This window comes from Phocoena sinus, chromosome 17 (genome assembly GCF_008692025.1).
Source record: "Phocoena sinus isolate mPhoSin1 chromosome 17, mPhoSin1.pri, whole genome shotgun sequence".
Classification (NCBI taxonomy): domain Eukaryota; kingdom Metazoa; phylum Chordata; class Mammalia; order Artiodactyla; family Phocoenidae; genus Phocoena; species Phocoena sinus.
Genome location: NC_045779.1, coordinates 11455517 through 11470009, shown reverse-complemented (window position 1 = coordinate 11470009; position 14493 = coordinate 11455517). Strand labels below are relative to the sequence as shown.

The 14493-nt window shown below is 37.8% G+C and overlaps 1 protein-coding gene and 1 non-coding gene across 9 annotated transcripts in view; one reads left to right on the top strand and one right to left on the bottom strand.

The window, feature by feature from the left end:
* MTFR1 (mitochondrial fission regulator 1) overlaps positions 1-14493 on the bottom strand; it is an 80451-nt gene that overhangs the window by 24009 nt on the left and 41949 nt on the right. For all 8 annotated transcript variants that reach the window (XM_032610003.1, XM_032610002.1, XM_032610001.1 and 5 more), the window contains one exon: positions 13759-13874. In XM_032610003.1, the coding sequence (XP_032465894.1) occupies positions 13759-13874 (116 nt within the window). The remainder of the gene's footprint in view (positions 1-13758; positions 13875-14493) is intronic.
* On the top strand, positions 11045-11148 carry LOC116742814. Its single transcript, XR_004346593.1, has one exon. It is a non-coding gene; the product is annotated as a U6 spliceosomal RNA (small nuclear RNA).

Genomic DNA, 14493 nt, shown 5'->3' with positions numbered 1-14493 from the left:
CCTGCACAAGCCTCTAGACCAGCCTCACCCACCAGGGGGCAGACACCAGACGCAAGAGGAACTACTATCCTGCAGCCTACAGAACAGAGACTGCAAACACAGAAAGACTGACAAAATGAGACAGCAGAGGAATATGTTCCAGACAAAGGAACAAGATAAAACCCCAGAAGAACAACTAAGTTAAGTGCAGATAGGCAATCTGCCTGGAAAAGAATTCAGAGTAATGACAATAAAGATGATCCAAGAGCTCGGAAAAAGAATGGAGGCACGGACTCAGAAGATATGAAATGCTTAACAAAGAGAAGATGTAAAGAACAAACAAACAATTGAACAATAACTGAAATCACAAATACACTAGAAGAAATCAATAGCAGAATAAATGAGGGAGAAGAACATATAAGTGAGCTGAAAGACAGAATGGTGGAAATCACTGCTGCAGAGCAGAATAAAGAAAAAAGAATGAAAAGAAATGAGGACAGTTTAAGAGACCTCTGGGACAACATTAAACACACCAACATTCACCTTATAGAGGTCCCAGAAGAAGAGAGAGAGAAACGGCCTAAGAAAATATTTGAAGAGATAAAGCTGAAAACTTCCCTAAGGTGGAACAGGAAACAGTCACCCAAGTCCAGGAAGCACAGAGAGTCCTATACAGGATAAACCCAAGGAGGAACACACCAAGACACAAATTATTCAAACTGACAAAAATTAAAGACACAGAGAAAATATTAATATTAAAAGCAACAAGGGAAAAGCAACAAATAACATACAAGGGAATCCCCATAAGGTTATCAGCTGATTTTTCAGCAGAAACACTGCAGGCCAGAAGGAAGTGGCACAATATATTTAAAGTGATGAAAGGGGAAAACCTACAACCAAGAACACTCTACCCAGCAAGCCTCCTGTTCAGATTCGACAGAGAAATCAAAAGCTTTACAGACAAGCAAAAGCTAACAGAATTCAGCACCACCAAACCACTTTTACAACAAATGCTAAAGGAACTTCCCTAGGTGGAAAAGAAAAAGCCACAACTACAAACAAGAAAATTACAAATGGGAAAGCTCACCAGTAAAGGCAAAAACACAATAAAGGTAGGAAATCATCCACACAAATCTGATATCAAAGCTAGTAATCTTGAGGAGAGTACAAATGCAGGATATTGGTAATGCATTTGAAATAAGAGAGCAGGAACTTAAAACAGTCTTGTATACACATACTATGAGGTTTTGCTATACCAAACCCTCATAGTAACCACAAACCAAAAATCTACAATAGATATACACACAAAAAAGAAAGAGGAATCCAAACATAACACAGAAGACAGTCATCAAATCACAAGAAAACAAAAAAATAGAAGAAAAAAGACCTACAAAACCAAATCCAAAACAATTAACAAAATGACAATAAGAACATATGTATCAGTAATTACCTTAAATATAAATGGGTTAAATGCTCCAACCAAAAGACACAGACTGGCTGAATGGATACAAAAACAAGCCCCGTAAAATATACTGTCTACAAGAGACCCACTTCAGACCTAGGGACACATATGGACTAAAAGTGAGGGGACAGAAAAAGATATTCCACGCAAATGGAAATCAAAAGAAAGCTGGAGTAGAAATACTCTTATTAGACAAAATAGACTTTAACATAAAGTCTGTCACAAGAGACAAAGAAGGACACTACATAATAATCAAGGGATCAATCCAAGAAGATATAACAATTGCAAATATATATGGATCCAACAAAAAAGCATCTCAAAATATGAGGCAAATACCAACAGCAGGATGAAAGTAAAAGAACAGTAAAAGATATATTATGCAAACATTAACCAAAAAACAACCAAACAGTTCTGACTACATTAATATTAAATAAAGTAGACTTAAGAGCAAACAAAATTATCAGGGACAGAAAGGGACATTATATTACAGTAAAAAGATAAAAGACACAGCAATCCTAAGTATGTATGCACCAAACAATAGTCCTCCAAAAAGTGAAAAGCAAAAGCTGACAGAAAGGAAAAATACACAAATCCACAAATACAGTGGGAGACTTCAACACCCCCTTTTCAACAACTGTTAGAATAGAAAATCAAGAATGATACAGAAGAATTTAGCAACACCATCAACCAACAAGTTCTATTTAACATTTATAGGACATGCCACTAACAACAACAAGAGTACACATTCTTTTCTAGTACCCATAGAACATTAACCAAAATGGCCCATATCCTTGGGCCATTAAAAAAAACCTCAACAGGGCTTCCCTGGTGGCACAGTGGTTGAGAGTCTACCTGCCGATGCAGGGGACACAGGTTCGTGCCCCGGTCCGGGAAGATCCCACATGCCGCAGAGCGGCTGGGCCTGTGAGCCATGGCCGCTGAGCCTGCGCTCCACAACGGGAGAGGCCACAACAGTGAGGCCAGCGTACCGCAAAACAAAACAAAACAAAAAAAAAACCTCAACAAATTTTTAAAGAATGGAAATACACCCTTCAACAACACAGGGGTTAGGGGCTCCAACCCTCCCCGCAGTCCAAAATCTGCATATAAATTATAGTCCGCCCTCTATATCTGCAGTTCCTCAGTATCCACAGTTCTGCACCTGCAGATTCAACCAACCTCAAATTGTGTAGGACTATAGTACTTACTACAGAAAAAAATCTGCATATAAGTGGGAACACGCAGTTCAAACCTGTGTTATTCAAGGATGAACTGTATACAGTTTATGTCCTCTGACCACAAAAGAATCAAACTAGAACTCAATAACCAAAATATAATAGCAAAATTTCCAAATATTTGGAAACCAAACAACAAACTTCTAACTTCAACAGTTAAAAGAAGTTTTCTCAAGGGAAATTTAACAATACAATGAACTGAATTAAAATAATATATCAAAACTTGTGGGATGCAGCTAAAAGCAATGTTGAGAAGGAAATTTACAGCACTAAATGCTTATATCAGAAAAAGAGGATTTGGTTCAGGAAGGTGGAGTAGAAGGACATGCTCTCACTCCCACTTCCAAGAGCACCAGAATCACAACTAACTGCTGAACAATCATAGACGGGAAGATTGTCGACAGGAAGACTCTGGAACTCACCAGAAAAGATACCCCACATCCAAAGACAAAGGAGAACCCACAATGAGAGGGGAGGAGGTGGGGCACAATCACAATGAAATCAAATCCCATAACTGCTGGGTGGGTGACTCACAAACTGGAGAACACTTATACCACAGATGTCCACTCACTGGAGTGAAGGTTCTGAGCCCCACGTCAGGCTTCCCAACCTGGGGGTCCAGCAACGGGAGGAGGAATTCCTAGAGAATCAGACTTTGAAGGCTAGCAGGATTTGATTGCAGGACTTCAACAGGACTGGGGGAAACAGGCTCCACTCAGGGAGCACAAAGTAGTGTGCGCATCAGGACCCAGGAGAAGGAGGAGTGACCCCAGGGGAGACTGAAACGGACCTACCTGCTACTGTTGGAGGGTCTCCTGAAGAGGTTGGGGGTGGCTGTGTCTCACCATGAGAACAAGGACACTGGTAGCGGAAGTTCTGGGAAGTACTCCTTGGCTTGAGCCCTCCCAGAGTCTGCCACTGGCCCCACCAAAGAGCCCGGGTAGACTCCAGTGTTGAATTGCCTCAGGCCAAACAACCAACAGGGAGGGAACCCAGCCCCACCCATCAGCAGACAAGCAGATTAAACTTTTACTGAGCTCTGCCCACCAGAGCAACAGCCAGCTCTACCCACCACCAGTCCCTCCCATCAGGAAACTTGCACAAGCCTCTTAGATAGCCTCATCCACCAGAGGGCAGACAGCAGAAGCAAGAAGAACTACAATTCTGCAGCCTGTGGAACAAAAACCACATTCACAGAAAGATAGACAAGATGAAAAGGCAGAGGGCTATGTACCAGGTGAGGGAACAAGATAAAACCCCAGAAAAACAACTAAATGAAGTGGAGATAGCCAACCTTCCAGAAAAAGATTTCAGAATAATGATAGTGAAGATGATCCAGGACCTCGGGAAAAGAATGGAGGCAAAGATCGAGAAGATGCAAGAAATGTTTAACAAAGACCTGGAAGAATCAAAGAACAAACAAACAGAGATGAACAATACAATAAGTGAAAAGAAAAATACACTAGAAGGAATCAATAGCAGAATAACTGAGGCAGAAGAACGGATAAGTGACCTGAAAGACAGAATGGTGGAATTCACTGCTGTGGAACAGAATAAAGAAAAAAAATGAAAAGAAATGAAGACAGCCTTAGAGACCTCTGGGACAACATTAAACGCAACAACATTCGCATTATAGGGGTCCCAGAAGGAGAAGGGAGAGAGAAATGACCCAAGAAATATCTGAAGAGATTATAGTTGAAAACTTCCCTAACGTGGGAAAGGAAATAGCCACCCAAGTCCAGGAAGCGCAGAGTTCCCATACAGGATAAACCCAAAGAGAAACACACGAAGACATATAGTAATAAAATTGGCAAAAATATAAAGACAAAGAAAAATTATTTAAAGCAGCAAGGGAAAAATGATGATTAACATACAAGGGAACTCCCATAAGGTTAACAGCTGATTTCTCAACAGAAACTCTACAAGCCAGAAGGGAGTGGAATGATATACTTAAAGTGATGAAAGGGAAGAACCTACAACCAAGATTACTCTACCTGGCAAGGATCTCATTCAGATTCAAGGGAGAAATCAAAAGCTTTACAGACAAGCAAAAGCTAGAAGAATTCAGCACCACCAAACCAGCTCTACAACAAATGCTAAAGTAACTCATCTAAGTGGAACACGAGAAAAGGACCTACAAAAACAAACCCAAAACAATTAAGAAAATGGTAATAGGAACATACATATTGATAATTACCTTAAACATGAATGGATTAAATGCTCAACCAAAAGACACAGGCTCACTGAATGGATACAAAAACAAGACCCATATATATGCTGTCTACAAGAGACCCACTTCAGACCTAGGGACACATACAGACTGAGAGTGAGGGGATGGAAAAAGATATTCCATGCAAATGGAAGTCAGGAGAAAGCTGGAGTAGCAATACTCATATAAGATAAAATAAACTTTAAAATAAAGAATGTTACAAGAGACAAGGAAGGACACTATGTAATGATTAAGGAATCAATCCAAGAAGAAGATATAACAATTATAAGTATATATGCACCCAACATAGGAACACCTCAATACATAAGGCAACTGCCAACAGCTATAAAAGAGGAAATGGACAGTAACACCATAAAAGTCGGGGACTTTAACACCTCACTTACACTAATGGACACATGAGCCAAACAGAAAATTAATAAGGAAACACAAGCTTTAAATGACACAACAGACCAGATAGATTTAATTGATATTTATAGGACATTCCATCCAAAAACAGCAGATCACACTTTCTTCAAGTGCGCATGGAATATTCTCCAGGATAGATCACATCTTGCATCACAAATCAAGCCTCAGTAAATTTAAGAAAACTGAAATCATATCAAGCATCTTTTCTGACCACAACGCTATGAGATTAGAAATCAATTACTGGGAAAAAAAATGTAAGAAACACAAACACATGGAGGGTAAAAAATGTTACTAAAAAACCAAGAGATCACTGAAGAAATCAAAGAGGAAATCAAAAAATACGTAGAGACAAATGATAATGAAAACACGACAATCCAAAACCTATGGGATGCAGCAAAAGCAGTTCTAAGAGGGAAGTTTATAGCAATACAAGCTTACTTCAAGAAACAAGAAAAAACTCAAATAAACAACCGAACCTTACACGTAAAGGAACTAGAGAAAGAAGAACAATCAAAACCTAAAGTTAGCAGAAGGAAAGAAATCATACAGATCAGAGCAGAAATAAACAGAAACAAAGAAAACAATAGCAAAGATCAATAAAACTAAAAGCTGGTTCTTGGAGAAGATAAAAAAATTGATAAACCATTAGCCAGATTCATCAAGAAAAAGAGGGATAGGACTCAAATCAATAAAATTAGAAATGAAAAAGGAGAAGTTACAACAGACACTGCAGAAATACAAAGCATCCTAAGAGACTACTACAAGCAACTCTATGCCAATAAAATGGACAACCTGCAAGAAATGGACAAATTCTTAGAAAGGTATAACCTTCCAAGACTGAACCAGGAAGAAACAGAAAATAAGAATGACTAATCACAAGTAGTGAAACTGAAACTGTGATTAAAAATCTTCCAACAAACAAAAGCCCAGGACCAGACGGCTTCACAGGTGAATTCTCTCAAACATTTAGAGAGAGCTAACACCCATCCTTCTCAAACTCTTCCAAAAAATTGCAGAGGAAGGAACACTCCCAATCTCATTCTAGGAGGCCACCATCACCCTGATACCAAAACCAGACAAAGATACTACAAAAAAAGAAAATTACAGACCAATATCACTGATGAATATAAATGCAAAAATCCGCAAACAGAATCCAACAACACATTAAAAGGATCATACACCATGATCAAGTGGGATTTATCCCAGGAATGCAAAGATTCTTCAATATATGCAAATCAATCAATGTGATACACCATATTAACAAATTGAAGAATAAAAACCACATGACCATCTCAATGCAGAAAAAGCTTCTGACAAAATTCAATACCCGTTTATGATAAAGACTCTCCAGAAAGTGGGCATAGAGGAAACCTACCTCAACATAATAAAGGCCATATATGACAAACCCACAGCAAACATCATTCTCAATGGTGAAAAACTGAAAGCATTTCTTCTAAGATCAGGAATAAGACAAGGATGCCCACTCTCACCACTATTATTCAACATCATTTTGGAAGCCCTAGCCACAGCAATCAGAGAAAAAAAAGAAATAAAAGGAATCCAAATCAGAAAACAAAAAGTAAAACTGTCACTGTTTGCAGACGACATGATACTATACATAGAGAATCCTAACGATGCCATCAGAAAACTACTAGAGCTAATGAATGAATTTGGTAAAGCTGCAGGATACAAAATGAATGAACAGAAATCTCTTGCATTCCTATACACTAATGATGAAAAACCTGAAAGAGAAATTAAGGAAAAACACTCCCATTTACCATTGCAACAAAAAGAATAAAATACCTAGGAATAAACCTACCTAGGGAGACAAAAGACCTTTATGCAGAAAACTATAAGACACTTATGAAAGAAATTAAAGATGATACAAACAGATAGAGAGATATAACATTTTCTTGGATTGGAAGAATCAACATTGAGAAAATGATGATACTACCCAAAGCAATCTACAGATTCAATGCAATCCCTATCAAATTACCAATGGCATGTTTTTACAGAACTAGAACAAAAAAATCTTAAAATTTGTAAGGAGACATAAAAGACCCCAAATAGCCAAAGCGGTCTTGAGGGAAAAAAACAGGAGCTGGAGGAATCAGACTCCCTGACATTAGACTATACTACAAAGCTACAGTAATCAAGACAATATGGTACTGGCAAAAATACAGATCAATGGCACAGGATAGAAAGCCCAGAGATAAACCCACACACCTATGGTCAACTAATCTATGACAAAGGAGGCAAGGATATACAATGGAGGAAAGTCTCTTCAATAAGAGACTGGGGTGGTGTTGTGATGAATTGGGAGATTGGGATTGACATTATATACACTAATATGTATAAAATGGATAACTAATAAGAACCTGCTGTATAAAATATAAATAAAATAAAATTCAAAAATTCAAAATAAAGAGAAAGTCTCAAATTAATAATATCAACTCTCACCCAAAGAACCTAGAAAAAGCAAAATAAACTCAAAAGTAAGCAGAAGGAAGAAAATAATAGATAGGAGCAGAAAACAATAAAATTGAAAACCAAAAGAAGAAAGAAAGAAAAATCAATGAAAGAGAAAGCTTGTTCTTTGAAAAGATTAATAAAATTGACAAATATTTAAAAAAGAGAAGGCATAAATTACTAATATCAGGAATGAAACGGGATATATTCTATAGACCACGTAGCTATCAAAAGCGTAATAAGGAAATACTACGAACAATTCTATACACATAAATCTAACCAGTTAGATGAAATGGACCAATTAACTGAAAAATACAAACTACTACATCTCTTCCAATACGAAATTCGTTAGACAGTCACATAACTCTATTAAGGAACTTGAACTCATAATTTTAAAAACACACCAAAACTCAATTCCGCCTATGGCCAATTAATCTATGACAAAGGAGGCAAGACTACACAATGGAGAAAGTCTCTTCAATAAATGGTACTGGGAAAACCAGATAGTTAAATGTAAAAAAATGAAATTAGAACATTCTTTAACACCATACACAAAAATAAACTCAAAATGGATTAAAGGCCTAAATGTAAAGTCAGACACTATAAAACTCTTAGAGGAAAACACAGGCACAACACCCTTTGACATAAATTGCACAGCAATATCTTTTTCAATCAGTCTCCCAGAGTAACAGAAATAAAAACAGAAATAAACAAATGGAACCTAATTTAACTCAAAAGTGTCTGAACAGCAAAGGAAACCATAAACAAAACGACAACCCACACAATGGGAGAAAGTATTTGCAAACAAAGCAACCAGAAAGGGAGTAGTATCCAAAGTATACAACCAGCTCATGCGGCTCAAAATACAAAAAAACACCCAACCCAATCAAAAAATGGGCAGAAGACCTAAGAAGACATTTCTCCAAAGAAGACATACAGATGGCCAAGAAGCACATGAAAAGATGCTCAACATCACTAATTATTAGAGAAATGCAAATCAAAACTACAGTAAGATATCACCTCACACCAGTGAGAATGGCCATCAATCAAAAAATCTGCAAACAATAAATGCTGGAGAGGGTGTGGAGAAAAGGGAACCCTCCTACACTGTTGGTGGGAATGTAAATTGGTACAGCCAGTATAGAGAACAGTATGGAGGTTCCTTAAAAAAACTAAAAATAGAGCTACCGTAAGATCCAGCAATCCCACTCCTGGGCATATATCCAGAGAAAAACATACACACACCCCAATGTTCACTGCAGGCACTGTTTACAATAGCCAAGACATGGAAGCAACCTAAATGTCCATCGACAGATGAATGGATAAAGAAGATGTGGTACATATGCACAATGGAATATTACTCAACCATAAAAAGAATAAAATAATGCCATTTGCAGCAACAGGGATGGACCTGGAGATTATCATACTAAGTGAAGTAAGTCAGACAGAGACATATGATATTTGTCTTTCTCTGTCTGGCTTACTTCACTTAATATCATACGATATCGTTTATATGTGGAATCTAAAATGGAGTTATAAAACAGAAACAGACTCACAGACTTAGAGAATGAACTTATGGTTATCAGTGGGGAAGGGTGGGAGGGAGGGATAGACTGGGAGTTTGGGATTGACAGGTACACACTGCTATGTTTAAAATAAAATGCCTTTCTGTATGTATAAATAGATAAATAGATAGATAGATAGATAATTAATTCTCACCAAAAAGAAATCAATAGGTCCAGATGGTTCACTGGATAATTCTCCTAAATGTTTAAAGAATTAACACCAGTTCTATACAATCTCTTCAGAAAATAGATAGCTTCATTTTTTGAAGCTAGTATTACTCTGACACCAAAACTGGACAAACAATCAGAGACTTAATTGTAAAACATAAAACTATAAACTTGAAAAAAACAAAAACAGGAGAAAAATCCAAAGGATCTAACATAGGCACAGAGTTCTTACACTGACACCAAAAGCATGACCCGTAAAAGGGAAAAACGAATGAATTAAAATATAAAATTTCTGCTCTGTGAAAGACCCTGTTAAATAGATGAAAAGATAAGATTTAACTTGTCCTACTTGCCCTACATTTGGGAGAAAATGTTTACAAACCCACACCTCTGAAAAATGGCTCATACCTAGCATATATAAAGAACTCGCAAAAGAAAACCAAATTAGAAAATGGGCAAAAGACGTGAAGAGACATTTTATTCAAAAGCATATGAAGATGGCAAACATATGAAACGATGTTAACATTATTAGCCAATAAGGAAGCACAAATTAAAATGAGATGCACAATACACACCTATTAGAATGGCAAAAAAAAAAAAAAGGAAAAAAGTAACATCATCAAATGCTGGTGAGGAAGCAGAGAAGCTGGCTTAGCCATACACTGCTGGTGGGAATGTAAAATAATGCAGCCATTCTGGAAAATAGTGTGTCAGTTTTTTAAAGCTAAACATGCAACTACCTTATGACTCATATAAACCAACAATTGCCCTCATGGGCACTTATTCCAGAGAAATGAAAACTTATGCTGGCTCAAAATCCTGTACACGTTTACATTAACCTTACTTATAAAAGCCAAGAACTGGAATCAATCCAGATGTCCATCAACTGGTGCATGGTTAAACAAACTGTGGTCCATCCATACCAAGGAATACTACTCAGTACTAAAAGGGAAGGAACTGCTGATACACACAGCAATCTGGATGAATCACTAGATATTATGCTTAGTGAAAAAAGCCAGTCCCAAAAGGTTGTATATTGTATGATTCAATTTATATAACTATCTTGAAATGACAAAATTGTGAAAATGGAGAACAGATAAGTGATTGCCATTAAGGAGGGGTTGGAGATGGAAGTGAAGTGGGTGTGGCCATAACAGGGCCACAGGAGGGGTTCTTATAGTATGGAAATGTTCTGCATCTTGACTTAACCAGTGTCAATATCCTAGTTGTGATAGTGTACCATGTTTTGCAGGATGTTACCACTGGAGAAAACTGGGTGAAGGGTACAGGAAATGCTTCTGTGTTCTTTCTTGTAACTGCATGTGAAGAATCTACAATTATCTCAAGAAGTTTAATCAAAAAAAATTAAATAAACATCTTAAAAAAGAAAGGCTAGGGCTTCCCTGATGGCGCAGTGGTTGAGAGTCTGCCTGCCGATGCAGGGGACACGGGTTCGTGCCCCGGTCCGGGAAGATCCCACATGCCGCGGAGTGGCTGGGCCCGTGAGCCATGGCCGCTGAGCCTGCGCGTCCGGAGCCTGTGCTCCGCAACGGGAGAGGCCACGACAGTGAGAGAAGATTAGCATGGCCCCTGCGCAAGGATGACACGCAAATGCGTGTAGCATTCCATGTTTTTTTCCAATGCAGGGGTTGCGGGTTTGATCCCTGGTCGGGGAGCTAGGATCCCACATGCCTTGCAGCCAAAAAACCAAAACATGAAACAGTAGCAGTATTGCAACAAATTCAATAAAGACTTTAAAAATTAAAAAAAAAAAAAAAAAGGCTCTTTACCTGCTAATCCTGCAATAATCTGGTCTGTTCATCTACTGCTATGTCCTCACTCCTACTTGTCATTCAAATCAAATTCCTTTTTTGCTCTTGGATTACTTAATTCTTATTTTATTCAGCTAATACCACTCAAATGAAATTACTCTCTAGCTAAAGTCAATGATAATCTTTCAACTGCAAAACAAAATGGAAACTTGCTAGGTTTTTGGTTTACCTAGCCTCTAAGTATCTGACACTGATGGAAGTTTACTTCCCTGAAGCTCTCCTACCTCTGCTTCCATGACAACACTCTCTGCTGGTTCTCCTTCTGCCTCTTGAGCTACTTCTGGCAGGTAGGGAAGTCCCTTCTTTCTCTTTTTTTTTTTCTCCTGATTTACTCCCAAATGCCAGCTTTATCCAGGATACAAATGCTCTTCATGTCTTATATATGCTCCTTGAGTACTCTGGGTACCAGCCATTCTATCCACATGTTGAAGTGCAAGCATTCTTTATCAATATCTAGCTACATAAACTGTCTCTAGAGCAATGTCAACATCCCACAGGAAGCTCAAACACAGCATATTCCACATTGGACTACCACTTACTCCCACCCTCCAGAAAGAAATCTGTTTTCCTATATTCTTATTAATTGTTCCACCATTCTCATATCCTAGCCAGAAACCTGGGAGTTATCCTAGACTCTTCCTTTCTCAACCCCAATACCCAAAAAGTTTCTTAAAAAATTTTAACATTCTTCTGAGTATCCCTTGATTTTGTCCTTTTTCTCCACGCCTTCTGTCGGTTTCTTAGTCACACTCTTATCATCTCTTATTTAGCCTATTTCCTGACTTGGCTCCCTTCTATTCTTTACACTGTTTACAAGGAAATTTAACTAAAATACAAATTTGATATTATTACTATGATGCTTAAATTTCTTCCATCGCTCTACAGTGCTTTCAGGAAAAAGTGTAAACTTCTTAGCCTAACATGTATGATCTTTAAACCTTGACCTACTTTCCATATTCTTCTCTTACAGCTTACCCTTCTCTGCTACTCTCTAGCCTCATGGAGCCATTTGGAGTTTCCTGAACATGCCATGTGGCCTCCTGATTAGTACCTTTAATCATATTCATTTTACCTGGAATACAGCCTTCCTAGTTGAGTGGCTCCTACTGCCCCTCAGCACTCAGCTCTATCATCCGCCTCCCGAGAAGCCTTGCTGAACCTCTCAACCCACAGTGGCCTTCTGTATTCACTTAGTAGTCTTTCCAGTATCGCTATTATTGATTTCCTTTTGTAATCTCCTCTAGCAAGTATTTCCAAGTATTCCTAGAAAGCTGGGACTGTGTCTTATTTTTTCTATGTATCCTTGATGCCTAATAAGAAGAGTTGAATAAGCTGAATAGGTGTTTATTAGATTGATGAGTAGTCAATAATTTACTCAGGCTCTATCAAAGAAATGAAAGCACTTCTCTAGCTCTTGCATACTGTCTCCTTTGAATCAAAACTCATCCTGAAGCCAGGACATGAAACCAACCTAAATGTCCATCGACAGATGAATGGATAAAGAAGATGTGGCACATTTACACAACGGAATATTACCCAGCCATAAAAAGAAACGAAATTGAGTTATTTGTAGTGAGGTGGATGGACCTAGAGTCTGTCATACAGAGTGAAGTAAGTCAGAGTGAGAAAAACAAATACTGTATGCTAACACATATATATGGAATCTAAGGGGAAAAAAAAGGGTACTGATGAACCTAGTGGCAGGGCAGGCAGGAATAAAGACGTAGATATAGAGAATGGACTTGAGGACACGGAGTGGGGAAGGGGAAGCTGGGGCGCAGTGAGAGTAGCATCAACATATATATACTACCGAATGTAAAATAGCTAGTGGGAAGCAGCCGCATAGCACAGAGAGATCAGCTCGGTGCTCTGTGATGACCTGGAGGGGTGGGATAGGGAGGGTGGGAGGGAGGCTCAAGAGGGAGGGGATATGGGGATGTATGTATGCATATGGCTGATTCACTTTGCTGTACAACAGAAACTAATAACACAGTATTGTGAAGCAATTATACTCCAATGAAGATCTATTAAAAAAAACCTATCTTGACTATACAAATTTCCTAATTTGATCCACGGTGATTCCTCTGCCTCAATAAGACCTTTAGAATTACTTACTTATCTAAACGTATTTATGATAGGTCTTTCTGATTTCTCATTTTAGAATGTAAACTTCCGAAGGGCAAGGAATTCTGTAATTCTTAAGGACTAGGACACAGTTACAGGTCTCTAAGAACTTTACAAATACCAGCTGAGTGTTTAAAATGAACAGAAAAGATGACCGCTCAAAAAAAAAAAAAAAAAAAAGAACTGGGTTACTAGAGATCAAATTAGGCTAATAAAAGGAAATACTGTAAATGTATCATCTTAAAATACTAAATACTGCAGCTCAGCTCTGATAGCCATCCAGACTAACCTTCGTCTTGTTGAACACTCTCCTTCTTCTTTGGCTACCCATCCAACATCAGCAAAAGACACCACTGCATCCTCTCCTGGCTGTCTGGGGCTCCATTCTGTTGTAGGGCTGGTAAGCTATAAGTTACAAATAGGGAAAGTTCTTCATCTAGCACCGAAATGGTAGAATAAAACATTTTCTTACCTAAGGAAAATCAGCAGCTCTAGCGTTACAAACACATGGACAGTTTCTAGCGTTTCCATTGAAGGTCTCCATGAAAGAGACCTTTAGTTATGTAATACTGTTGTTTAATAGTGCATGCAATCTCTGAATTATAATTTAACTCATTCAATTTTTATTTTACAGGTCAAATGAGACTCATTAAAAAAAACAAAAACCTCTATTCATCCTAAAACATTAAGAAAATTTTTAGAATTTAAACATTGTAAATCAGTTCTTTTCTGAAGAGATTTAGTAAAAAGTATAGTGAGCCAATTTGTGCTAAATCTGGGGAATATTTTTAAATGGATATTATATAGATACACTGTTACAATAATGAAAATACATTTTCAAATATCATTAGAGCTCTTGATTTTTAAATTAAAGTATTAACTATATTAAAGAACCAAAAATACAAATAGCAGAACAGAATTCTCTAGCTAACCTTAAACACCTAGATGAAGGAACAGAATATTCTGAAATAAATATAACAAAGAAAAAGCGTGCAAGTTCTGAAACTGACCTTCAAAAAATGGA